Source organism: Gracilinanus agilis, chromosome 2 (genome assembly GCF_016433145.1).
Source record: "Gracilinanus agilis isolate LMUSP501 chromosome 2, AgileGrace, whole genome shotgun sequence".
In the NCBI taxonomy this organism is placed as follows: domain Eukaryota; kingdom Metazoa; phylum Chordata; class Mammalia; order Didelphimorphia; family Didelphidae; genus Gracilinanus; species Gracilinanus agilis.
This window is the reverse complement of record NC_058131.1, coordinates 310159476-310186847: the sequence shown is the minus strand read 5'-3', so window position 1 is coordinate 310186847 and position 27372 is coordinate 310159476. Positions and strand designations below refer to the sequence as shown.

At 36.6% G+C, this 27372-nt stretch overlaps 2 protein-coding genes across 3 annotated transcripts in view; both read left to right on the top strand.

Annotated features, from left to right (window-relative positions):
- Window positions 1-16300, top strand: part of CEP89 (centrosomal protein 89) — a 199523-nt gene extending 183223 nt beyond the window's left edge. Inside the window, exon 19 of the mRNA XM_044664184.1 lies at window positions 15877-16300. Coding sequence (XP_044520119.1) covers window positions 15877-16198 — 322 coding nt within the window. The 3' untranslated portion in view covers window positions 16199-16300. The remainder of the gene's footprint in view (window positions 1-15876) is intronic.
- A 7834-nt stretch (window positions 16301-24134) lies between these two features.
- SLC7A9 (solute carrier family 7 member 9) overlaps window positions 24135-27372 on the top strand; it is a 45043-nt gene continuing 41805 nt past the window's right edge. Inside the window, exons 1-2 of one of the 2 annotated variants that reach the window (XM_044664182.1) lie at window positions 24135-24245; window positions 25061-25162. In XM_044664182.1, coding sequence (XP_044520117.1) covers window positions 25076-25162 — 87 coding nt within the window. In that variant the 5' untranslated portion in view covers window positions 24135-24245; window positions 25061-25075. Of the gene's footprint in view, window positions 24246-25060; window positions 25163-27372 lie in introns of those variants that run through there. The other variant, XM_044664183.1, reaches the window with a different exon arrangement.

Sequence of the window (27372 nt, the reverse complement as noted above, 5' to 3'; positions counted from 1 at the left end):
GTACTATTTATAACTATTTATTTCAGAATTTACTAAGTGCTTTCTGTGATCAGGGTGTCATAATTACAGTTAAAATTGTCTTGAGAGACTGATTTTTGTGTAAGACTATAAGTTTATTGATTATATCAGATTTACTAATTAGACCAGCATCATAACCAATAAAGTGATATAAGTAGGCCTCTATGGCTCTTTCGTGACCAAGGATGACTTGAGCTGGACTTTGAGTACAGGCAGCTTAATAAATAGATTTTTTAGGAACTCATTATTCAGCCTCTCCCTTGAACATCTCAAGACATCTCTAATTGGTGATAGCTAATTAAGAGGTGGTCTGTCAGCCTACATTATGGAGAACACATGCACAGAAAAAGAACCCTGGTCCCCAGTATTTTTTTCACCAGATTTAGATAAAAAGGAAAGCATTCCTTGGGATTCCTAAGGATAAAGAAAATACAAAAAGCATCAGACTGGATCCCAAACATGGGAATACATAGTAATTCTCCCTGATAAACAAGAATTAATACAGTATATGAAAAATAAATTCTCACAGTAGGCAGTGGGGTTGCAAAGATTAATAGTCACACAGTTTCCTACCTTCTTGGAGTCAATAATCTCATGGAGCAATGGGGTGTGTGTACTGATAACTATAATACAAATAAGAAAATCTCAGGAGATTTGAAAAGGGAAGAAATTAGGGTGACTAGAGATGGGCTTGTGAAAATAGTAACCTCTGACCTGGTTCTTAAACTAAAAGAAGGGTTTTGGTAGGTGTTGTTGGAGACGGGCGAGTCTACTCCAAGCAGAGAGAATCATGAAACATCAAGTGGTCTTCTCTGGGTAGAAAGTAAAAAGTGCTAAAGGGAATACTGTGAACTGATACTTCAAAGGCAGATAGAAGCCACATCATGGAGGGCCTTGATTACCAAGCTAAGGAATCTGTATTTTATTCTATAGGCAATGGAGCAACCTTTGTGCAATTGATGTGATCCCATCACATATGATAGTTTTTATTTTGTTTAAGGGGAAGAGATTGACAGCCCCAGACATTATATAGGATTTTGCCCTATTGTTATTTGAGATTTAAGAACTAACTCTTTTGGATTCCAGGAATTGATTAAAGAATAATTTTTTTGCCTTTTAAAAAGTATCCTTTTTGGTCCTATTTAAAATATTTGTGATTAAGTATGATTACTGCTTAGGTGCTGTGATAAAATTTTAAAATACTCTTTGAAGCTTTGATGGTTTTTGAATATATTTTGAGTACAAAGCCATTTCCAATTAATGAACCACATATTTCTTTTCTTCCCTTCCCCCAAAGACTTTATGGGTTTTTTCCAATTGCATGCAAAAACAATTTTTAACATTCATTTTCTGACATACTGCAATCTAAATTCTTTCCCTCTCTCACTTTACCCCTCCTGAGGCAGCAGGCAATATGATGTAGGTTATACATGTGCTATCGTGCAGTGCATATTTCCATATTCATCATATTGTAAAAGAAAATACATATCACACCTACAAAAAATACTCATGAAGGAAATAAAGTGAGAAATAGTATGCTTCAATCTGCATTCAAATTCCATCAATTCCTTTTATACTGGTAGATAGCATTTTTCATCATGAGTCCCTTGGAGTTATATTGGATGAACCATATATTTCTTAGACAGCTAAGATAAAATTGACTAGTTATTAGCTTTGTAGATGTTTTTCTTTCTTCGAAGAACAATTTAAACTCTCCATCCACTTGATGTAGGTACCATCATTTTGGAAACATGTGTCATAACTAAAAGTTGGAAAGATCCCAAAGACTATGTAGTCCAACACCTTCTTTTCTCAGATGGAAATTAAGGAACTTGTTCACAATCAGAGAAGCAGTAAGCTTGAAGCAAACAGAACTTCTGACTCCATAGACAGTATTCTATCCCCTCTACCACACTAACCCAACCTTTAAAAGCATATTATAAATGTTATCTTCTAGAAGCCTTCCCTCAGCCCCACTGTTCTTAGAGACATTCTCCCTCCAATCAATCATTAATCACTATTGTGTAATTAGAATTTTGTACCCTTGAACTACATTTCCCTTATGTTTTTGTAGATAAAAATTTCTGTAACTCAGCCATCTCACTCTCTTCTCCCGCTTTCACAGTCCAGGAAACTGCTCTTTACTGAAGGCTATCACTTTACTTCAACTAATTATTAATAAATCTTATAAAATATAATATTTGGAGTATTTGATATTAATTCTTACTCTTACACTATGTATTTACTAAACACCATTTTATGTGCCAGGCACTATGCTAATGCCTATGGATGCAAGTACAAAGAATGAAAAATCCCCACTTTCAAGGAGTTTGTGTTGTAGTTGGGGGAGAAAATTCATACATATATAAATATAAAGTAATTGAATACAGATATATACAAAGAAGTTAAATACAAGGTAGTTTGGAACCAGGGAAGGCACTGCAGTTGAGGAGATCAAGAAAGGTTTAATTGAGAAGATGTTGTCTAAACTAGATCTTATGGTAGAAATGGCAAGTTTTGGCAACTGATTAGGTATGTGAGGTGAGGGAGAGAAAGTGGAATCAAAGCTAATGCAGACCTCCACTTGTTTTTGCCTGTCATGAGATAGACCTCCTGAGACCTGACAAGAAACAACATCACTACTAGACCCAAGTTTGGATCTTGAGGGAGGACAATGAAAAGTCTAATCGCTTTTTTCCACTGACCAACCTATCTCTAATCATTCCTCTATAGTTAGCTCACTCCTACCTCCCTCCTCATGTTCTCTTTCTCATAGTTCTGAATCCCTTGCTGCTGAACTAAAAAAACTCATCCCCCAGCCTCAATTGTACCCATTCCTTCATTCTTATTCCCTCTCTACCCTATCCCAAAAATGTCCTATTCTAGATCTTCCCCACACTTTCTGCTTTTCTCTCTCGAATGCTCAGTCTATAATTGACAGATTCAATTTCATCTTAAACCTTTGCCTTTCATCTTCTGGTACTCAGTGAAATCTAGGTGCTCCCTGATGAGCTGGCACTCTTGACCTCCTTTCTAATACTGGTTGCACTTTCTTTCATATTCCTTCTTGGTCATGAAGGGAAAGTTGGAATACTTCTTGCTTTCTATTGCCACTTCCAGACTCTTTATCTAATAATAATATTTAGTCATTCAATCTTTCTATCTTACAGGCCCCAACTTTGTTCTTCATCCTCCCTATGACCTCCAGTGTCTCTAATCTTCAATTATTTCCCTGACTATCAATGCTGAACTCTCCTTTGCCTATCTTGAGTCCTTTGGTGCATCTGTTCTGCACTTTTTGTACATTTTAATCCCTTGTCCCATTGTCCTTTCTCAGTCATACCTGGCCAAAATCCAACCTTGGTTCACTACCATCGTCTGCCACCTTTGCTCCTATTCATATGCTGCTGAATAAAGTTAGAGAAAGTCATGAAAATATCCACTTACAGTTATGCATTACATAATTTCAATTGAGTCCTTACTACAGCAAAGCATTTCTTGCCCACCACCCTAATCAATTACCTAACCCTTTTATCATGGTAATTATTTCAAATCTTTTCATCCTTCCTCAAGCCTCCCATGGCATCCCTTCTCCACCCCACTCCAAATTCAGCCAAGGACTATGTGTTATTCTTCCCTGAAAAAAATTGAAATCATTCATGAAGTGCCCTTTTTTTCTTAAATTTTTTTTCTTAAATCATTTACCGTGAGCTCTTTTTTCTTCCTCATCTCACATCACTCAGAGGTCTTTCTCCCCTATTTTATCCATACCTGTCTCACATGAAAAGGTGGCCTTTTTCCCTGCCAAGGCAAAATCCCTCTACATGCCTCCTTAATACCATCTCACCCCATCCATTCCCAATTTTTTGTTTCTTTACACCATCCTTATTTCTTTTTTCTCTGCTACCTGTAAACAAATGTATTTTCTCTTCTCCATCCTTCAGAAATCTTCATCCTACAATGCCTGCCAGCTATTATTTCTTTCTTTCTACCTTCTCAACTAAGCTCCTTGAGAAAGCTGTCTACAATAGGTTCCTCTATATTCTTTCCTCACTTGCTTCTCAACCCTTTGTAGTCTGACTGCTAACCACATCATTCAACTGAAACTGATCTCTCCAAAGTCATTAGTGACCTCTTACATGCCAAATAAAATGGCCTTTTTCCCAATCTTCTTACTTGTTAATCTCTTGGCAGCTTTTGACACTGTCAACTACCTTCATTTCCTGAATACTCTCTTCTCTTTATATTTTTGTGACACTGCTCTCTCCTGGTTCTCCTACCTGTCTACTGTTCCTCATTCTTTTTTGTTGGATGTTCAGGTCATACCTACTGAAAATGGGAGGTCCCTTAAGGCTCTGTCCTGATCCTTCTCTTTTCCCCCTACACTAATTTATTTGGCAATCTCATCAGCTCCTGTGAATTCAGTTATCATCTCTTTCAAAGGTAATCTGAGATCTGTCTAGCCCTTCCAAGATTTTTCCTGAACTCCAGTTCTGTGTCATCAGCTGCTTTCTAGACAGCTAAAATGGATAGATATCCCAAAGACATTTCAAATTCAATATGTCCTAAGTAGAACTCATAATTTCCCCCAAAATAATCCTCCCATCTTCTAAACTTCCTTATAATTGCCCATATCAATACTATCCTCCTAATTCCTCAGGTTCATAACCTCTAGGCCATCCTAGACTCCTTACTTAAAGTCATCACACAGAAACAAACTTTTTGCCAAGTCTCATCATTTCTACCCTGACCGTATTTCTTGTGAATGTTGCCTTCTCTCTCTTCCCTAAGCTCTTACCCAATTCCAGGATCTCTTCACCTCACACACTTGGATTATTGCAATTGGTCTTGCTACTTCAGTTTTCTTTCCATTCCAATCCATCCTCTGCTCAGCTGCCCAAGTGATTTTTCCTAAGGTGTAGGTTTGACCACATCGTCCCCATATTCAGTAAACTCCAGTGACTCACTACCACCTCCAGGATCAAATATAAAATACTCGTTTGTCACTTCAAGCCTTTCACAACCTGGAAACCTCTTACTGGTTTATTGCATACATTTTACTCCCCTCTCTGCACTTATAATCCGGCAACATTGTCCTTGCTGTTCTTCACACGAGACATTCCAACTCCCAAGTCTTTGCCTTTTAATTAGTGGTCTCTTTTACTCGGAATGTGCTTTTTCATTGGCTTTCTCCCATACTTGGAATGTGCTTTCTCAGTTGGTTGTTTACCAAACCTTGAATGTACAGTCTCCCATACCTGGATTATTTTTTCCCATTAGTTGTATCTCCCATACCTGGGAGATGTGCTTTCTTATTAGAATGTGTTCATCCATGGCATGGACCATGTTTTTGCCTTTCTTTGCATCCCTAGTGCTAATTACCTTGCCTAGCATAATGTAAACACCTGCTAAATGCTGCCTGCCTGCCTGTTGTCTGTATGAATGAAGATAAGAAGTAGGTGATTTCTGCTGATTGTTATTAAACTATAGTACCTAATGTATTTGATAACCTGTAACATGTATCTAATTAATGTTAAACTAAAGATCACAAGATCAGAGATTTAGACCTGAAAAAAAGTCTTTAAGAATTGAATACATTCATTAATGTGGTGCATTGCACAAACAGAGTCTTGATTTGTTGCTTAATGTCTGGTGTGTATTTTCCTATCTTTGTTCTGACTCAGAGATTTTAGTACCATAATTACTTAAAATTTTGAGGTCATTGGGCTTTTCCATTTGAGCAGTTTAACTGAATGTGTGCCCCATTTTGTATGAAACAACTTTCTCCTGTTTAATTTTTGCAGCAATTCTTTTAAGTACCATCATAAATTATTGATGATTTTAATACTACTTTTTTCGCTCTACCTCCTTCATTTTTCCCACAGATTTTCATTTCATGTTGGGCAATCTTAGCTTAACAACCTTCAATTTTCCCATAGATTTTCATTTCATGTTGGAGCTAAAGTGAACACTCCTCACAGAAGAGCCTCTTGATATTAAATATTTATTTGCCTATGTTTCTATTCTGTTTCTCTAGCATGACCTTTGACAGAATAGTTGTTAGAAAATCATCCTGGGCATACTTTCATGCACTTTGATAAATCCTTTTGAACTTGTTAGTTCTACTTGTCATGTGATCTTTCTTTAAGGCTTATTATTTAAGGCACTTACTTTCAACCCCCTAATTTTAAAGAACTCTCTGTCTAAAAACCACTAGATTAGATTTAGAATTACTGATGTTTAATTTTTTTCACAATTAATTTCATTAACAATAATTTGGGAGTTAGGGGTGCCCAGACCAATGGGTAGAGGAATTACCAGTTCAGAATCTCCCTCTACCAATGCATATGTACAATTTATTAATCATTTATAGTCTTAAAAAGTTTTCTGAGAGATAAGATGACTTGCCCAGCATCATAAGAATGTGTGAAATTCAGGACTTGAATATAGATCTCTGACTCTAAGGCTTGCCCTTTAATTTTTACAGTACTCATGCTGCTCCTCAATAGTGATTTAAAAGAAATTTCTCCAAAGTTAATGCTTCCCCCCACCAACTGGTTTTGAATGTGATTAGACACAGTTTTTAAAAACTGATTTTTTGGGGCAGTTAGGTAACACAATGCATAGAGTGCCAGTCCTAGAGTTAGAAGAACCTGGGTTCAAGCTTGCCCTCAGACACTTCCCAGCTGTGTGACTCTGGGCAAGTCACCTAGCCCCAAATGCCTAGCCCTAACTACTCTTCTGTCTTACAATTAATACTATGACAGAAGGTAAGAGTTTTACAAAATGTTACCTGTACACTGTACATTAACAGACCTTTTGCTTTCTGGATCTAGCTGATGTCACTAGGATGGTAGTGTCGTTATCTCTGTTATGTTGGATCCTAATGACTTTGCTCAAAAAGTCCAGCTTAATCTCAGCAATTAAAAACATGCCACACTATTCATTTGATCAGGTTTTCTTTCCCCATCAAAAACACCATTAACAGTTTATATGAAGAAATAATATCATTTGAAGCAAAATTGAAAAGAAAGGTGAGCACTGTGTTCCCACTAAATTTCTGCTCCTGAGTTTCCTACTGTGTAAACCTCTGATTCTTGAAGGTTAGATATGCCTGTGGAGCCCAAGCTCCAATAATTCTTTCGTGAAAAAAGTTTCAAATGCCTGTCTATTGTCTGAGAATCAATTTAGCTGAATTTGTAGAAACTCAGCACTCTAGTTTGGCCCCAGGGGGATATATTTTTTTGTCCAAAGCAGTTCCCCAAAACTTTTTAGAGAGGCAGTGCTCTACAGTAGGAAAAAAAAAACACTCCAAGCCAGAAGACCTACATTCAAATTCTGACTTTTGTTTTTGTTTCATCTTATTTGCTTTTAGATTTACTTGTTTGTTACAATAAAAATGTTTTTTAATTAACCTGCTCATCATTTCGAACAGTGCAGTAGTATTCCATCACAACCATATGCCATAACTTGTTTAGCCATTCACCAATTGACAAACATCCTTTGAATTTCTAATTCTTTGCCATCACTTAATACTTATATGACCTTGGCCAAGTCATGTTACCAGAGTTTTGAGGGGTAGCATGACACACAAGAGAGGGCATTGCACTTGGGGTCAGGAAGAGCTGGGTTCGGATTCTGCCTTGAATACTTACATGTGTGATCATGACCAAGTCATTTAACTTTTTGGGCCTTTCTTCCTGCACCTCTAAAATGAAGAGATTGGACTCCATGACTGCTCTGGTCCCTTCTAGTTCAAAATCTATTATCCTATAATCAGTTAAATTATAGAGGAGTTGTAATTTGTGCTAGTATATAGAACCCCTACACTGACTAAATTATAGAAAATATTATAGTATTATAGCCTAGGCATAAATGTATGAATATCTTCTAACTTAAAATGTTTATGATTATTTAACTCAACTTGGATTTTAAAAAAAACTATTAAATTTAAAAATTATTTTTGAAGGGGTAGCTATGTGGCTCGGTGGATAGAGTGCCAGGCCTAGAGTTAAGAGGTTCAAATCTGACCTCAGACCCTTCCTAGCTGTGTGACCCTGGGCAAGTCACTTGACCCCCATTGCCTAGTCCTTACCACTCCTCTGCCTTAGAACCAATACATAGTATTGGTTTTATTGGTTCTAAGGCAGAAGGTAAGGGTTTTTTGTTGTTGTTTTTTTAAGTTTACCAGTTAAAAGAAACCAGCAAAGAATCTTTTCTTAAAATATCTTTTTATAATAGAAATATTTACTCTTTAATTTATATTTTCTAAGTTCTGATGGGCTTAAAATAGGGAATGTTTACTCCCTGGAAGATATTACAATCTTTTAATTGCTTTCCATTAGTATTTTGATTGAACTTTAAAAACACCCACCATATTGGTGACTCCCTTAAGTGTTGAATATTTATCAGATGTTTTTTATCCTTCTTTGTCCCACTTGTTTCTACCTCACCACCCCACTAGATCTGTAATGTCATTGGTATAGGGAACTTCTAACAAGGAAACTCTGTTCACCAATTCAGATCCTTATCGTCTCTGCAAGTCTTATTAAAATAGTCTTAGAGGGCTGCCTGGAGCACTGAGAGTTTTAAGCCATTTGCCCAGGGTTATACAGTCAGTATTTGTCAAGCCTAGTCAAACCTTGGGACTCCTGACTCCAAAGTCAGCAATCAATTAGGCACTGCCCCCCTTGCTCTATTTCTTCTGTGTTCCAAATTTAATACAAATAGTTTTAGCTTTTCATATATATATTTTCTACAGCTTTATAATCAAGCATTTGCCTCCACAAACATCAATCTATCACATATTTTTTATAGTATACAAAGGTTCAACTTAAGTATAAAGAAAATAACAGCTCCTTACATTATAATGAAGAGGAGGTCTGACATAGATACATATGAATATGACAATACAGAGAGAGCATAATTGGTGTAAAAATCCAAACCAAATGTTTTTGGAAATTTTTAAGATATACAGCATTACCTCTTTTTGGTTTTGGTTTTTCCATTTTTATCTTATTTTTCAGTTAATAAGAATTTATTTTCTCTTTCCTGTTCCTACATGCCCCACCTCCATTAAAAAGATTTTTTAAAAAACCTAATAACAAATCAACAAGCAATAAATACTTACTATGTGTTCAGGTACTGTGCTAAGCCCTGGGAATACAAATACAAGTGGAAATAAAGACAAGCCCTGTTGTCAAGAAGCAAAGAGAAAGGAGCTGAAAGGAGGGTTGTATTTGGAGAATGAAGACACTAGGGAGAGGACATGGGATAAATTGTAAGAAAATTGTTGTTAGAGAAAGCAGTTGCATATGTGGAAAAATGGAGTCTAGTGTAGTGAGTGTGTGGAGTGATACTTTTGCTTGTCTTGGTCCAGAATGTTGTCATCTTTGAAATAGCTTCTCTTTTTTATAATGTGGGGCTAATAACTCTTACCAGTCTCTAGACCATTATGAGAATTTTTAAGATCCTATTTCTGAACACCACATAAAGTGGGATAAATAAATCAGGGTGGCCTTGTTAGTTGCCTTTGAAAAAACCTTACAGGTTTTAGAAGTCACTTGTGGATAAATATGTGTGTGTGTGTTTCCCTAAACTTTTTTAGGTGACTCCTTGTAGTATTTTCCTTGTAATTTGCATCCTCTGACAGGCCATGTGTGATATATTGGATAGAGAGTTGGCCTTAGACTCAAGAAGCCCTGTATTCAAGTACTGGCTGCTTGATCCATAACAATTCACTTAACTCCTTGGTACCCATAGAGATCCCCTCTCCTTAAGGTTGACTTTGCAGGCAACTTTGTAAGATGTGAAGTTGCCAAGCAGTTGCTACCCAATTTGGGGAGGAGTTTCCTCACTAAAAGTGCCCTAGACCAATGGAATCATAGGTCAGTTAAAAAAGATTGTGCAGTAGGATGAGCTAATATAATAAAAATGACAATCCTACCCAAATTAATATACTTTTCAGTGCCATACCTATTAAAATACCAAAAAAGTTTTTTATAGAATTGGAAAAAATTATAACAAAGTTCATCTGGAAGAACAAAAGATCAAGAATATCAAGGGAAATAATGAAAAAAAATTGTGAAGAATGGGGGCCTAGCAGTACCAGATCTTAAGCTGTACTATAAAGTAGTAGTCATCAAAATAATATGCTACTGGCTAAGAGACTAAGGATGAATTAATAGAATAGACTAGGGTTAAATGACCTCAACAAGCTAGTGTTCAATAAACCCAAAGACCCCAACTTTTGGGACAAAACTCACTATTTGACAAAAACTGCTGGGAAAATTGGAAAATAGTATGGGAAAAATTATGTTTAGATCAACATCTTACACCCTATACCAAGATAAATTCAAAATGGGTAAATGACTTCAATATAAAGAGTGAAATCATAAATTAGTAAGGAGAACATAGAATAGTATACTTTTCAGATCTGTGGGAAAGGAAGGAAATTAAGACCAAACAAGAGATAGAGAACTTTGCAAAATGTAAAATGAATTACTTTGATTATATCAAATTAAAAAGGTTTTGGACAAACAAAACCACTTGGACCAAAACTAGAAAGAAAGCAACAAACTAGGAGAATATTTTTATAGCAAAACTCTCTGACAAAGGTTTAATTTCCAAAATATATAAGGAACTAAGTCAAATTTACAAAAAATCAAGCCATTCCCCAATTGACAAGTGGTCAAGGGACAGGAATAGACAGTTTTCACACGATAAAATCAAAACTATCAATAAGCACATGAAAAAGTGTTCTAAATCCTTCCTGATTAGAGAAATGCAAATTAAAGCAACTTAACATCTAGCAGACTGGCTAATACGGCAGCAAAGGAACGTGATAAATGTTAGAGAGGATGTGGCAAAATTAGGAGATTAATACACTGCTGGTGGAGTTGTGAATTGGTCCAACCATTCTAGAGAGCAATTTGGAATTATGCCCAAAGAGCAATAAAAGAATGCCTGCCCTTTGACCCAGACATACCACTGTTGAGTTTGTACCCCACAGAGATAATAAGGAAAAAGACTTGTACAAAAATATTTATAATTACACTCTTTTTGGTGGCAAAAAATTGGAAAATGAGGTGTCCTTTGATTGAGGAATGACTGAATAAGTTGTGGTATCTGTTGGTGATGGAATATTATTGTGCTGAAAGGAATAAAGAACTGGAGGAATTCCATGTGAACTGGACAGACCTCCAGGAATTGGTGCAGAGCAGAACCAGGAGAACATTATTCACAGAAACTGATACATTATGGCACAATTGAATGTAATGGACTTTTCTACTAGCAGCAATGCAATGAACCAGGACAACCCAGAGGAACTTATGAGAAAGAATGCTATCCACATCCAGAGAAAGGACTGTGGGAGCAACAACGCAGAAGAAAAACATATGATCAATCCCATGGTTCGATTAGGATATGATTAGGGTTTTATGTTAAAAGATCACTCTATTGCAAATACGAATAACATGAAAATGGGTTTTGAACATAGCCCAGTTGGAACTGCTTGTCAAGGAGGAAAGAGCAGAGAACGGGGAGAGGGTATGTGTCATGAATCATGTAACTATGGAAAAATATTCTAAATAAAATAAAGATAATAAGCAGATGAAAAAGTGTTCTAAATTCCTCCTGATTAGAGAAATGCAAATTAAAACAACTCTGAGGTACCACCTAGCAGACTGGCCAATATGGCAGCAAAGGAAAGTGATAAGTGTTGGAGGGGATGTGGCAAAATTGGAAGGGATACTAATAGACTCCTGGTAGAGCTGTGAATTGGTCCAACCATTCTGGAGGGCAGTTTGGAATTATGCCCAAAGGGCTTTAAAAGAATGTCTGCCCTTTGATCCATCCATCCACTGCTGGGTTTGTACCCCAAAGAGATAATAAGGAAAAAGACTTGTACAAAAATATTTATAACCAGACTTTGTGGTAGCAAAAAATTGGAAAATTAGGGAGTATCCATTGATTGGGGAATGGCTGAATAAATTGTGGTATCTGTTGGTGATGGAATATTATTGTGCTGAAAGGAATAAAGAACTGGAGGAATTCCATGTGAACTGGAAAGACCTCCAGGAACTGATGCAGAGCAAAAGGAGCAGAACCAGGAGAACACTGTACACAGAGACTGACACATTATGGTATAATTGAATGTAATAGACCTTTCTACTAGCAGCAATGCAATGACCCAGGACAATCCATAGGAACTTATGAGAAAGAATGCTATCCACATCCAAAGAAAGAACTGTGGGAGCAGAAACACAGAAGAAAAACATGATTGATCACATGGTTTGATATGGATATGATTAGGGTTTTGATGTTAAAGGATTGCTTTACTGCAAATATGAATAACATGGAAATAGGTTTTGAACTATGATACATGTATAACCCAGGGGAACTGCTTGTGAGCTCCAGGAGGGGGGAGGAAAAAATATGGGAGGTGGGGGGAATCATGAATCATGTAGCTATGGGAAATATTCTAAATAAAAATAAATATTAAAATAAAGAAATGAATAAAATTTTAAGAAGACTATACAGAAGAGATCTCCCTGTCCTGAAAGAAAACTTAAATTCTATGGGAAGAACAAAGAATCTGGCACTACTGTTTTCTATTTTTTTATCTCCACTTTTTATTTTCCTTTTCTTATCTTATTGTTGGTCTGATTCTTACAACAAAGAATCAGCATGACACAGTGAAAAGAGTACTTCCCTACATTTTGAATCAAAGGACCCAGCCTTGAATCCCAGCTTCCAATCTAGGTATTATACTAGATTCCTCACTGTCTCTCAGCCCCTGATTCAATTTGTTGCCAAGATCTATGCATTTTACCTTTGCAAGAGGTGAGCCCTTCTCTCCTTGAGGGTGCCACTATTCCAGTACAAGTGCTCATCATTGGGCTGGGCATCCGGCCTGCCTCGGGTCTCTCCCCACTTCAATCCAGCTTCCCATTTAGCCACCAAAGTGATTTTCCTAAAATATAGGTCCAATCATGTGACCCCTCTACTCAGTAAACTCCAGGTGCTCCCTGTCTCCAACAAGAACTAATACAACATGTTGTTTGGCATTAAAGCCCTTCATAACATAGCTTCCTCCTACTTTTCCAGTCTTCTTAAACCTCACTTTCCAACACATAGTTTTGATGTAATGACACTGGCCTCCCGTTGTTCAGGAACAAAACACTTCATATCTCAACTCCAGATAGTTTCTCTGGCTGTCCCCCATGCCTGAAATGCTTTCCCTCTTCCTCTCTGACTACTGATCAAATTGGTTTCCTTGAAGTCCCAACTAAAATCCTACCTTTTATAGGAAACCTTCTCTTAACCCCTCTTAATTTCAGTGTGTTTCCTCTTTTAACTTTTTCCTATTTATCTTATATATAACTTGCTTTGTATCTATTTGTTTACATGTTTTCTCACCATATGGCTATAAGCTCCTTCTTGGCACAGACTGTCTTTTTGCTCCTTTTTTTATCCTTGGCACTTGTCTGGCACATAGTAGGAGCTTAAGTATGGTTTGTTTGTTTGAGACCAAAAATACAAAGATGGTTCAACATTAGGAAAACAATCAATATAATCATATTAAGATCAAAAACATCTAAAACTACATTATTGCAACGGAGGCAGAAAAAGCCTTTTAGAAAGTATGATATTTATAATAAAAATTCTACTAAGAATAGGCATAGAAAGAGCTTTTTTAGTATTTTGAAAAGTATCTAAAACATGAAAAGCATCAGATGTAATGGGGATACACTAGATCCTTTTCCAATAAATACAGAAGTAAAGCAAAGTGGGGCAGCTAGTACAGTGGATAGAGCACCAGACCTGGAGTCAGGAGGATCTGAATTCAAATCTAGCCTCGAGACACATCCTAGCTATGGGAATTGGGGCAAGTCACTTAACCCAGTTACCTGCCCTTGCTGTTCTTCTGTCTTGGAACCAAGACAGAAAGTAATTTTTGTAAAAAAAAAAAAGTAGAAGGAGAAGAAGAATTCTTGTAAAGCAAAAATGCCTACTCTCCCTGCTATTATTTGATATAGTTCTGGAAATTACAACAATAGCAAGAAAATGAGAAAGAAATCAAAGGCATAAAGAGGAGTAATGAGAAAAACTATCCCTATTTGCTGATGATATGTTTTGCTTGGAATTCCCTTAAGAATCAACAAAGATACAAATCAAGAGAATAGCATTATAAAGTTGCAAGGTAAAGGAAAAAATCTTCAAAAATCAACTGTATTTCTGTTTAATAGTAACAAAATCCAATAAACAGGAATAAAAAGGGAAATCTCATTCCAAATAACTATAAAATACATGAAGTATCTGGGGAAATCACTCTATCAAAGCACATAAAAGACTTGTATAGGTTCAAAATTACATTGTGCTTCTTAAAGAAATAAAAAATAATTTAAATAGCTGGAGGAATGAATATTCAATGTTCATGGCAGGGCTATGCCAATATAATAAAAATTGTTAGCTCCAGGAGGGGGAGGAAAGAAGGAAGGGAGGCAATATGAATCATATAACTTCAGAAAATTTATGTGGAAATTTGTTATTAAAATAAAATAAAAATTTAAAAATTATAAAACTAGCAGAGTTAATATGCATTTTTAAACATAATATTCCATTTTCTTTCCAAAATTTTTTCCATTCATCTACTGTCCCTCCCCCCTCTTGGAATTGACAAGCAATTCCACCGGGTTATACATATAGTTATTATACATGTTTAATATATCAACCAAATTGTCAAATTATAACAACCAAATTATCAAAGATATATTTTATTGAACTTGCAAATATAATAACAAAAATCATTTGAAATAAATAAAAGATCTAGAATATCAAGAGAAATTAAGAAAAGAGGTAGAAATGAAGGGAAGAATAGCATTTTTAGACCTAAAACTGTTATAAAGTAGGAACCATCAAAACCAGGTAGCGAGGCTTCAAAATAGATAGATAAATGACACACATTAAACAAGGGAGAATCAGAAATCATGAAACCTAACAACCCAGTGTTCAATAAAGCAGAAAACAAATTACTTGGGAAAGAACCCTCTATTTGATTTTTTAAAAAAACCACTTCTGGGAAAACTAGAAAGAAGTTTAGCAGTTAATTAGGCTTAAACTAGCGCCTTATGCCATATTCCACAATAAATTCTAAATGAACATATAACCTAAATATCAAAGATCAGAAAAATTAGGAGAGATAAATCACCTCTCATAATTATTGGTAAAAAAAATGTAATCTTAATCAAACAAGGAATCAGGGCAATTGCAAAAAATAAAAGATAACTAATTCTATGAAACCAAGAAGCTTTTGCACAACCAAAACTAATGTATTTAGGATAAGGGAGGTGGTTAAATGATACCTTCTTTAGTACAGGGAGGAGAGGGAGGAAAGGAAATATTTTGGAAATTTTAGTGTAACCAACAAATTATTTTTTAAAAAATAAAGGAAAAAAGTGAATATTGTAAAATCATAAAGAGCAAGAATGGCACAAAAGAAGAGATATGAGAAAAATCTCCCAACACCTCCTTTTGGCAGAAATGGAAAGTCCAAAGTAGTGTACAGTGCAAATATTTTTAAACTTTTCCAATAGAGTGACTGGTTATACTGATTTTTCTTCATTTTCTGTCTTAAAAATACCATTTATTATATGGAATGGCTCTCTAGTTGGAAAAGGTGAAATAAACTGGAGAAAACTCTAAAAAAAAAAGATAAATTAAAAAAAAAATATATATATATATATAATATCACTCCTAAGATAAGGTTCCTGTTGTCATGTTGTTCCACAAAAAACTCAGACAAGAAAGAGGCCTTTTAAAACTTTACTTTCTTTTTTTTTTTTCCATTTCTTTTAGAGAGGTGGAAGGTGAACTTGAAGTGGTTTGGGAATCTACTGCCAAAGAAAATCAAAGAATGAAAGAATTCCTCTGCAGCACCCTAAAGAAGACTCATTTGTGGAAGGAATCCAATGTCTATGGATCATGCTTAAACAAAATCTCTAAGGAAGAATTAGTTGAAGGATATACTGTTAGCTTTTGTGAGGTGAAGTCTTCTTCAAGTATGCAGGTGCCTGAAACACCTGCTTTATATGCCTTATGCCAGACAGAACCCAGTGATAAAAAAGAAACCACATCCAAAGCAGATGTTTTTCTCCATAGGGAAACCAATTTATATTGAAAAGAGAAAGTGTACAATTCTGCTGTAAACAACATTTTTCTTCTCACAGCTGTGACACTCTTTACTTTATCAAGAGTATAATAAATTGTCTAAGAAATCTAATTTAGTTTTTTAAATCTTGTTTTATTTTTATATTGTATATAAAATCCTTATAATACTTCTTATCAAATAAAATATTCTAGCCCCAGTAGTCACCATTCAGTTCTAAGTGTCTTTCTCAAATAAGTGAACTAATTAGAAAAATTTGAGTCTCAATTATCATGATATAACAGCAGGAAATCTAAATCTACTATAAAAGAGTTGTTCAGTAAGAAGGGAGTAGAGTCTTATCGTGTTTTGATAAGTAAGTAAAACTCTTAACTCTGACCTAATGAGCTTTTTCGATAGACTATGCAAAGTATATGTGCATAGTAGGTATTAGAAATAATGGTTTTGAATATTGACTCTTGAAATTGTAAAATAATAAAGTTTCTATAAGAGAAGTAAGAGACTTATTTCTCATGACCAAATTATGTTCCATGTTAGCACAGTTTGGAAATTTACAAACCTTTTTTAATGTATTTGATCTGTTTTGTTGTATTTTCTTTTAATTTATGACATACCTTTGCCTGTATCTCCAGGGAAATTAATTTTTAAACAGTCCTGTCTTGGGGCTGTTTAGTTAAAAATTTTGACATGTATGTGAACCCATACAATAAGATAGTAGATACCCAGAGTTCAGGTACTACCTGTTTTCTCTCAGATAGTGATGACATTTATTTACGTTATCATGTTGTAAAGAAGTTATTTGAGAATTAAAGGCTAAAAAAAGCAATATTTCTTAAAGCTAAATTACAGATCATATGCTTATAAATATGTCACTGATCACTACCAATGAATGCTTCAAGTGTCGGCATAAGAATTCTCCATGTGGGAGACATGTAATTGGAAATTTTGTACCTTTGAACTACATTACCCAGGAACCCACTGACTTCCTGTCCTTATGTGCTGACGTAGATAGGAGATAAATTTATCTATGCCAAAAGTCTATGTCAGCACATAAGGACAGGAAGTCAGTGGGTTCTTGGGTAATGTAGTTCAAAGGTACAAATTTTCCAATTACACAGACACTTCACTGATACAGATACTAGATCTGTGCCTTTCAAAATGGTTTTTTCCCCTGCAAGTGCCTTGTATTTTTAGACATTTAAAATGGCCAGCATAGGTCTCTTTGTAATTCACACACATGTGTACAATCATAAGATATACATTGATCCTTTGGACCTATGATCTTTATTTTCTTAGAGAAAATTCCTGTGTGCTTCAGGCTTCTGTAAGCTTCTTACAGGAGTTGAAAGCAAAATTTTATATTTGATGAAATATAATATTTAGCATTTAGTCTCTCACCAGCCTATATAGTCCCTGGTAGTTGCTTTAACTGGTAACATGCAGTCTTATGTTATAGCCAAATTCTCATGCAACTCTGCCCTCCATCTCCTGTATCCTCTGTCTTTGTCCATGTCCTATAGATATATAGAGATATATAAATACTCCGTCCTCACCTTTATCTCTTAGAATCTTTAGCTTCCTACATGGTTCAGCATGGCTTTGACTCACTGTGTAGCAATTTATCTCTATTCACTGCTCCTGCATACTATTTTCTTTTAACATTGGGCATTTCTGAACTTGTGTAGTACAGTTAGAAGTGACGTGGAGGAGAATGACCCCAAGGTTTTATAAGACACGGAAGTCTGAATCCTCAAAGACACAATCATGTCAAAGGATTACATAGCTTTAACAGTGTGACTTTTTTAATGCTTAACTACATAAGATTAGGGAGCCTAGTGAGTAGACTTCCATTTCAGCCATACCTTAGGATGAGAGAATTCCTAAGCAAAAAAGAAATCTTTGAGATAATAAAGACTGTCTGAAGTGAGCATAGTCTATAATCTTTTTGAAAGGAGAAAAATTAACTTGGATAGAGATTAAAAAAGAAAAAAACCTAATTCTAAGTCTGGCAGAATTCTGCTACTAATTAACTCCAGGAAGGAGTTAGGGGAGGCTTTTAGTCTACTCATCTTCCATTCCCTCATAGCTACACCCTAGGTAACAATAGTCAGTCAATAGATATTTATTAGTCCTCTACTATGGGCCAGACACTGTGCTAAGCCTTAGGGACACAATCTAATGGGGGAAGACAAAAAGCAGACAAATATACACAAGCTACATACAGGATAAATAGTTAATCATTAACAGAGGGGAGAAACTAGAATTAAGAGGGATCAGGAAAGGCTTCATGTAGAAGGCAGGATTTTAATTGGGACAAGAGGCCACTATGGGGACTTACTTATTGATGAGGATAACGTATTTCCTACAAATACTGAAGCATCACATAGGGTTATAGGAAAGGTTGGAAACATTTAAGCATAATGGAAAAAGCAATGAACTTGGAGTGAAGATGAAGTCACAGCTAAACACTATACATATTACAACAATGTAAATGGAAAAATAAAAATAATACTGAATCCTATGTAATTATAATCACCTATACTGGTCCTAGAGAAGATCTGAGAAAATGTACATCCTTCACTTCATTCTTCAGGTAGGAGACGCTGGGTGTGTAATATCACATATATTGTTAAAGTAGTCAATGTGTTGTTTGGTTTTACTGAACTGCTTTTTTTCCTCTTTAAAAATCGTTACAACAAGGGATAACTTGCTGGAAAGGGGAAGGATATGCTTGTAAATAAATGATATAAAAACAAAAAGCATCAATAAAAATTAAATGTTTAAAAGATGCAGAGATCCTGGTTGACTATTTTCCCAACATTGAGTCAAGTTTCTTCCTCACTCTAAGCTCCATTTCCTCCTCTATAAAATGAAGATAATTCCTGTTCTCACTGGGTTGCAAAGTAGACCAAATGAGATTTCATAAAGTAATGTATTTTGTAATTAGTGTTGTGTAAGTGTAAGAAAATATTATAACCATGCCTCTAACTTCACGTATTTAAATAAATTACTGGTACCAGAAAATGAGATATGAACATAAAAAAGGAACATCATAGTTTCATACTGAAGTTTAATAAGTATAAATCAACCCCCATAACAAGGAAACTAAAAGAAAAAAAAGCCTGAAAAAGATCTTATCAGCAAACACCCAGCTTTCTTGCCTAAAGGAGTATGCCAGATAAAGGCAAAATTGTTGTAGAATATTAAATTGTTAGTAAAGTTTTAGAGATAGAGAAGCAACGGAAGAATAAAATCAGCTTAAAGAAGGCTTGGCAAGAGACCCAACAAAGCAAGATTATCTTTTGGACATTTATAGATAAAACTAGAACAGATGAAAACTAGAAAAGATAATTTTTTTCTGAAAAAAACTTTTCACTATCAAGAACAATAGAACTGTTGTACTCAGTCTCTATCACAGTTCTATATATGCTATGAGGCTCAATGGAAAGAGTGCCAAGCCCTGCTGGAATTAGGAAGGCCTGAATTCAAATCCAGCCCCTGGCATTTGTTAGTGGGTGAGCCAGGGCAAGTCACTTAACCCTGTTTGCCTCAGTTCTTCATTTGTAAAATGAGCTAGAGAATAAAATGGCAAACCACTCCAGTATCTTTGCCAAGAAATTCCCAAATAGGGTCATGAAGAGTTGGATACAACTGAAATGAGTGAACAACAAATATAAAAGAGACAGTAATGACACTGAAGAGAACAAATTAGAGAAAATGTCTGAACTAAACCAAATGTATACAGGGAAAATCTATATGATAGGAACCACAATTATGAGCTATTGGGGTATTAGTTCTCAAGATCTATAAAGGTAGGCTGTGGGAGGAGAAATATAGAGGAAAAACAACTGCTTGAACACATGGGCTGATGGGGATATTATTGGGGATGAAGAAACTAAATGATGACTCTAGTCCAACTATCAATAAAATGGAATTAGTTCTTAATCAATGATACATGTAAAACTCAGTGGAATTGTGTGTCAGCTAAGGGGGACTAACGGGGTTTGGGGAGAGGGAAAGAACATGAAACATATAACTATGGAAAAATATTCAAAATAAAAATATAATTTAAAAAATTAATTAAAAAAAGATCTATAAAGGTAGGAAAGAGACAAAAAGATTTAGAAAAGTTCTTAGATTATTACCCTCAAAAGGTGACCAAGAAAATATCAACAATTTCCACCAACCTACATGTGTACTTTCCCATCAAGGTTTTTATTAGAATAATTCATATTATGCATTGATGGTATCCTGAACGAAGAGTGGATGAGCATTCAGGGCAGACCAGCACCTCTGGTGTAAGGGTTTGCTGAGATCCTTTTAGGGTGACTCACCCACCTTTGGTGTCCAGCTTCTACTCTCCCGGTGGTCACCCGGAGTTTCAAGAAGCTCCAACATATGTAGAAGCCACTGACCGGCAGGTGAGCTAGACCAGGCTAAAGGTAGCTGAGAGATCTCAAACCTATGATTGAGTTAGGGGAGTGTCCACCCCCAGGCATGGTGGGTGGACCCTCCCGTGGAAGGGGTGCATGAGAACAATTTGCCCCAATGGTGCCAACGTGGCTGAAGGCTGTGGAGTGCTCAGAACTTGAAGTTAGACAGTGAAGAAGCCTTGGTCATATCCTCCAGTCTTCTTGACTTTTGTCTTGCCACTGGACTTGGATGACTCTAGAAGGAAGTCATTCATTCATTCAATCCAATTTATGCTCTAGTCAAAAGATATCTCCCAGTGTTTTGGGTCCTCTTAGAGTAGGAAGGACGACTACCAACCAACCAACCATTAGAAGGCAAATGCATGCTTTTTGCAGATGCTATTCCAAAGCAGATCACCCTAGACGAAAGGTTTATATCACTAGCATTACACAGTTGACAAAGATTTCTGAGAATACAAGAATCCACTGTGCTTCCTGTTTATTAGCTTATTTTTGCTTTAAAAGGGTGTTTAATAGAGCACAACACTACCTGAAGAGCTTTCTTCCAACAAGATCTGTTCTAGGAAACCTACTACGCCTGGAAAGGGACAGCATAAGCAGTGTTTTTTGGTGACTCACTGATCATAATTGTCAAGTGAGACATAAAACAGAGAGATGCTTGTCAAAGGTGCTTACCACTACCATGGAAGAGATAACAGGGAGAGCCCAAGATGAAGAAGTCTTTCCTATGGATCATGAGGTCCTCCTTTTTGTAGAAGACACGACGCTGTTTGCATTAAACTTTGGAGAACCTCTTGAACAAGATCCAGAGTCGGTGAACAGAATTTGGTCTAATCATCCACACAGGAAAAATGAATGAAGAATTACTCTTGTTTCAGCTATCATATGTACTGACATGGACAACTTATACAGCTCATCCATCCCTGGGCATCGATCCATGCATATCTGTATGTGTACCTATAAAGAGAGATCTTGGACACTACAAATAGACCTTGAATTGACCCCAGAATTAAACAGGAGACCATTCCAAGGATCATGAGGCAGCTCTGTGCACTGGACCTGAAGTTGGGAAGAGCTGGGTTCAAATCCAGCCTCAGACACTTATTGGCTGTTTGATCATGAATATGCTCCTTAACTTCTGTCAGCCTCAGTTCCCGCATGTATAAAATAGGAAAGGAAATAGCCCATATCTTCCAGGGTCGTTATGAGAGAATATTTGCAAGGCACTTTGTAAACCTATGTTTGTTGTTGGTTAGTAATTTTTTCAGTCATGCATGTCTGACTCTGTGACTCCATTTGGAGTCTTCTTGGCAAAGATATTGGAGTGATTTTCCATTTCCTTCTCCATCTCATTTTATGGATGAGGAAACTGAGGTAAACAGTGTTAAGTGACTTGCCCAGGGTCACACAACTAGTAAGTTTCTGAGGCCAGGTTTAAATCCAAGTCTTCCAGCCTTCAGCCCTGGTGCTCTATCCATTGTGCCAGTTAGCTGCCCGTGAAAATCTATATAAACCTTTTTAAGTTATAATAGAATTCTGTATATATAACTACAGAAAATACTAGCTATAGTTTTTAAGTGAGCTGGATTTCCCTTTGTGAAATTGCAAAAAATATTTTCATGGCTCCACATTTTTTAATAAAATTAAGACTTAGCTTTTTAAATTAATATCTGTCAATGGTGTTACCTCATTGTACATCATGGAACAATGTAGTGTTTGAAGAATTGAAAACAAGCATCATCCTGAGGTCAGTGGAGAGGCCTGTCATGGGCTCGAGCAGGTTACAACCCATTACAAAGAACCGTGAAGAAACAGAGAAAAAGATATCAACAGAGACCTTTCAAAGTAAAAAAAGCAAATAAGATGGCTATATAGTGAGAGCAAAAAAAAATAATGAACAGTCAGTCCATTGGATGCCCCTTATATCCTTGCAATGTCAAGAGAAAACAAGGAAAGCCCCGGCACATAGACATGACCCTCTGGGGCAAATTTATAGGAAGGCATGGACAAGAGCCACATAGGATCAGCAGGCACAGATGGCTTGTGAGCTGCATCATTGGAGGGAACATCTACATTGATGAGATCATAGATCTGTTTGAGCAATTATCGATGCCACGTCGACCATCTGGCTCCCAGTGGGACTGGTGATTTGAGGGTATCATGCCAGGCAGTGCTCTCATGGAGGGGGATTGTAAAAAGTAAACTTCCAAAATATATGGATCCTGAAAGTTCCCAGTGTGCTTTGCAAAACTCATTCTCATGTTAATTTTTCATTCAAAGTTCATGAAGAAAGTTCTCTTTTGCAGGATACTGCCCTGTGGCAAAGCACCATGTTCCTTCACAAATATATCCAATTTGAAGAAAGCCTCCTCTAGTGCTTAGGAAAGGCAGATAACTTTCCTAGCTTAGAGTTTCTGTTTTACCTCCAAGATAAGTTTGTAAATAGCTTTGTTCTGTGACCTTTTGTACCTCAACCTAATCTGTCTTACACAGTGAAATTTTACCCTAGGAATCATTGTTAATAATGATTAGGACCTTCCTAATTGTACTTTGCCACCTTATCTCATTTGTTCTCCCAGAACTCCTCTTGAAAAGTCATTAGTAAAAGAGGCTGAGACTTAAAGAATACCCTTTCTCTTCATCTAAGGATTCCTTTCCTGAAGTCTCTTTCTTTGGTTTCTGAATCATTTTGGATGTTGAGCTTCTTCTTGAACTTCCTCTGAGATTTTGTGCTGTGCAGCAGGTGTGGAGCTCTCTTTGAGAGAAGCAAAGGGGTCTTTAGGAACCTTTCTGTGATTTTAAAAAGGACCTTTCTGAAAAATAGTTCACTTAGTAACAAAACCTTGGGATTCCAGTCTTGCCCAAGATCCGTGGTATCTTATAGAATCCTAGAAGAGAAGGATGATGAAGAGCTGACATAAAAAGGGCAAGTACAAACAATCTACACTCAATTTCTTGTGGGGAAAGTCATCTCAAAATTGCAAGTTCTTGATTTGGAGTGGAAAGGAAAAAATCCAACTGGAAATGGTAGGTGATCCAAAAAATCTCCTATCTTCATTTCACCTACTTGGAATTCAATCATATTGAAAAACAAACCAATGGCTTTGGGCAAACCTCCTGACCTAAGCAAGGAGGAAAACATCACCTTAACCAATGAATTATATGAACTGCAGTTAATGTTTGTAGAATTCCTCGTGGGTGAGCTGTAAATAGTCTTTTTTTAAAAAACAGTGTAGTAATGAATGCTAATGTTTATCTTCCTTTTATTCTTACAGATTGGGAAGACAAGGTATCTCCACTCTTTAGAATGAGTCCTCATTGGTGTGACTTGACATTACGGAAATTGGTGGAACTTTGGTTTGTATTCAAACCAAACCCAAAGGCATTTTTGGAAAGAAGCTATCTTGCCTCAGCCTCACATCTTTGTTTTTTGTGTGTATCTCAGCTTCCTTGCAGAAAAAATGTGTTTAATAATTACCTCTTGACGACCTCTGTACCTTTTGGCTTCCTCTACTTCTAAGCATAAGACATGGGTGTTCCCAAGAGAGTGATTTAGTGTAAAAGGAATCCAAAACCTTGAAGAAGGAAAAACTCAAATCCTAGATCTGTAAGGTCAAAGAGAGAAGGTAAGTGCGTGATGGAATGATGGAAGATTCTTTTCAGAATCAAAAGTGTCTGGGGGTGGGGTTTCTTTTGGGAAATGGAGAATCAGACTTTTAAGTGTAATGCTCTATTGAATTAACTTTCAGCTGGTTTTCCTCAAACATTCTTCTATTCTAGGGAATATAGGTTTAATGAGCATTTTCTGAGGATTTACAATGTGCAAAGTAAGGAGCACAGATGATGTGCCTTATGGGATTTCCGTAAGGCACTATATACAGATTTAGCATTCAGTATTCTTTTACTTAGAAAGAACAAAATTTGTAAGTGGTGCTTTCTTGGCAAATCAGGACTAGAAACCGCCATGCTTTACCTTCGGTATGTAAGGTACAAAAAGATTGTGATCCCCCAAAGTGAAGCAAATCTGAGCTGATTATATAACAAGTCTTGATAGGTAAGAAGGTCTAGCTTGACAGAGATAAATGAGTTTCTAAATATTTATGCAACTGATGATTTGAAATTCTTGATAATCAGAATTGTGCCATTTCACTATTAGAACCAAGAGGACCGCTTGTCAGTGACAGAAAACTGTATGGACCTCCCTAAAATCCTTTCATTTTGAAGTTAATTAGGATAATTAAACTTCCTACAGCTTCACTGGAGTTTAATTCTCAAAAATGTTAGCAGAATTGCTGATGATTTTTGTCAAGTTGCCATTAGACAGTAAAAGACTAAAGAAAACCTTGATGCTATACGTGTTTGCCTATTAATCCTCCTTTAGTCAATAGAGATTGAGTTCTGATGAATGGTCTATTTCTGTTCTCCTTATATCATCCCAAAGCCTAGAGAGGTTAAAATGGAGGAAAAGAGTATAAGAAAAAGAAGAGATGATGACCAATCAGTTGAGAGTAAAGAACCTAAATCTACAAATCTACAAAAAGAGGTGAGTGTGATTCATCCTTCTATAAAGTTGGTGCCGTCCTCTTTGTGACAGGCAGGAGCCAGTAGAGAAAGAGTTGCAGACAAAATCCCATGGAGGCATATTAATCTTTTTTTAATATGTTTAATTAAAAAGTGCTGTGTTTTGGCCCCCTCCTCTCTCCTATGACAAGAGCACATTATTTCCCTCCCAGGAAGTGCAAGCTTATTGAAATTCTGGAATGGTAACGATTTCTTCTATCCTGTGGTCTTTACATGCGTCATTTCCTGTGATATTCACAATTACTCTATAAGAGAAACAGAGCTTACCCATCCCTATTTAGAGATGAGGAAACTGAAGCTACAAGAGGTCATAGGTCCTACCCAAGGTGTGGATAGGAAGTGGCAGGGCCAGCTAACGGAAAAAAGTGCCAAGAAGGAAATGGCAACTTCAAATGCAGCAGAATAACGAAAGAAAATGGAGATAGGGAAGAAAGACCACTAGATTGAACAACAGAATTAATAGAAAACATTTTCTGCTGAATGAAAAAGATAGAAGCCAGATTTGTGATGCCAAAGGTAGTGATTGGATAGGAAATGGAGGAAGAGGATAAAGATTACCGATTTAGATTTGATTGTGAATGGAATTAGAAAGAAAGGATGGTTATCAGAGAGGGAACAGGGCCAAGAGAAGCTTTTTTCAAAATAAAAACATGATCTGTGCATGTAGTGATCCCCAAATTTCTGTTCAAATCCTGAACTAATTAGGCTTTCATCCTTTCCTGTAGTCACTTGACTCTTCCAAGCTTAAGTGGTCTACTTATTCATTAGCTGCTCTAGAAAAGAAACAAAAATAGAAAAAAATTATCTAGGGAATTCTAGCATAAGTCCCATTTTCCTAAACTGGTTGTTTGTCATGCCTGTATAATTGGATTCAGAAAACAGTACTATAATAGCAAGAGTAATAAGCTAGAACTAGAATAGAAAATAGAATTCATGTAGACAGCTCCTTGCCAGCACACATTAACATTGTCTATGTTGTATTGTATTTTTTATTTATTTTGTTAAACATTATCAATTACATGTTAATCTGGTTCCCTCAGAGTTTTGCTGGCTTTTTGTAGCCCATAAATTCTAGAGGACTTGAAATTCTAGAAGTTGAAATCCACTCTTTGCATGATCTTGGGCAAGTCACTCTTCCTCTACAGGGCTCAGTATTCCTCTGTAAAAGTATAGGACTGAATACAATCACTTAAAGTCCTTTAAATCTTGGCAAAGCTATGATCCAGTATCCTAGATGTTCAAAACTTAACTTCTGTTTTTGAGAATCATTACTGAATCCTACAATTTGACAGCTGTTGGAGGGGGAAAAATGAAGTTATTTGGAGTTCTATAGGGAGTGTGCAATCCCTCCAATGAAATAAATAGCTTGACAGTGAATAATCAGAAGGACCAAGACTTTCCCTTCTGATGCCTCTCTCGTCAGAAATTACAACAAATGCAATATGGCCTTCTGTACAGCCTGGGAGTCTGAGGGAGAACAAAGGGAAGCCTGATTGCAGGGAAATCAGGGAAAATTCCCAGCCAGAATGACAGCAAGTCCAAAAGCTTCAGATTCCTCCTCCTTAGAAAATGTAACAGCCTGGTTTTGGCCCCCAGAGGCTTTCCTATTCCTAGCACGCATGACCGACATCCAGGAGGGATGGATAATAGATAAAACAGCCTTCCACCTGGGGGGAGAAACAAGTGGATTAGGACCTCAGACTCCTGATGGCAGCTCTTTTTATTCTGTGAGTCACTACTTGGTGTTATTTCCAGAATCAAGTAGGAGAATAGAAGTACAACAAGTGTCAGGTACACAGATCCATGGGGTGAGTCCCCAGCTCGCAAGGAAGAAGATTTGTTATTCTCATTAGCTTCTCAGCAAGCTACTCACCACTCTTGGCCATAAACAACGCCTGCTGAATATTGGGCACGAAAGACCGAAGAGAAATCAGGGAGGGCTCTTGGATTTAAGCCGGGCATCCCATGAGCCTCGGGTCCCTTGGAGGAGCTGCCTTGGTACCCAGAATGAATTCCCAGTAGTCCTCCTTAGCACTAGGTTAATCGCTTTCAAGATTGTCCTACGTTTTCCAAAGCTAACTCGAGATCTTCCTAGCCAAGATCAGGTGAGGCTGGCAGAGGGCAGTCAACCCTGAGAAGAATTCCCAACAGACTTTGGCCATCCTGCCCGGA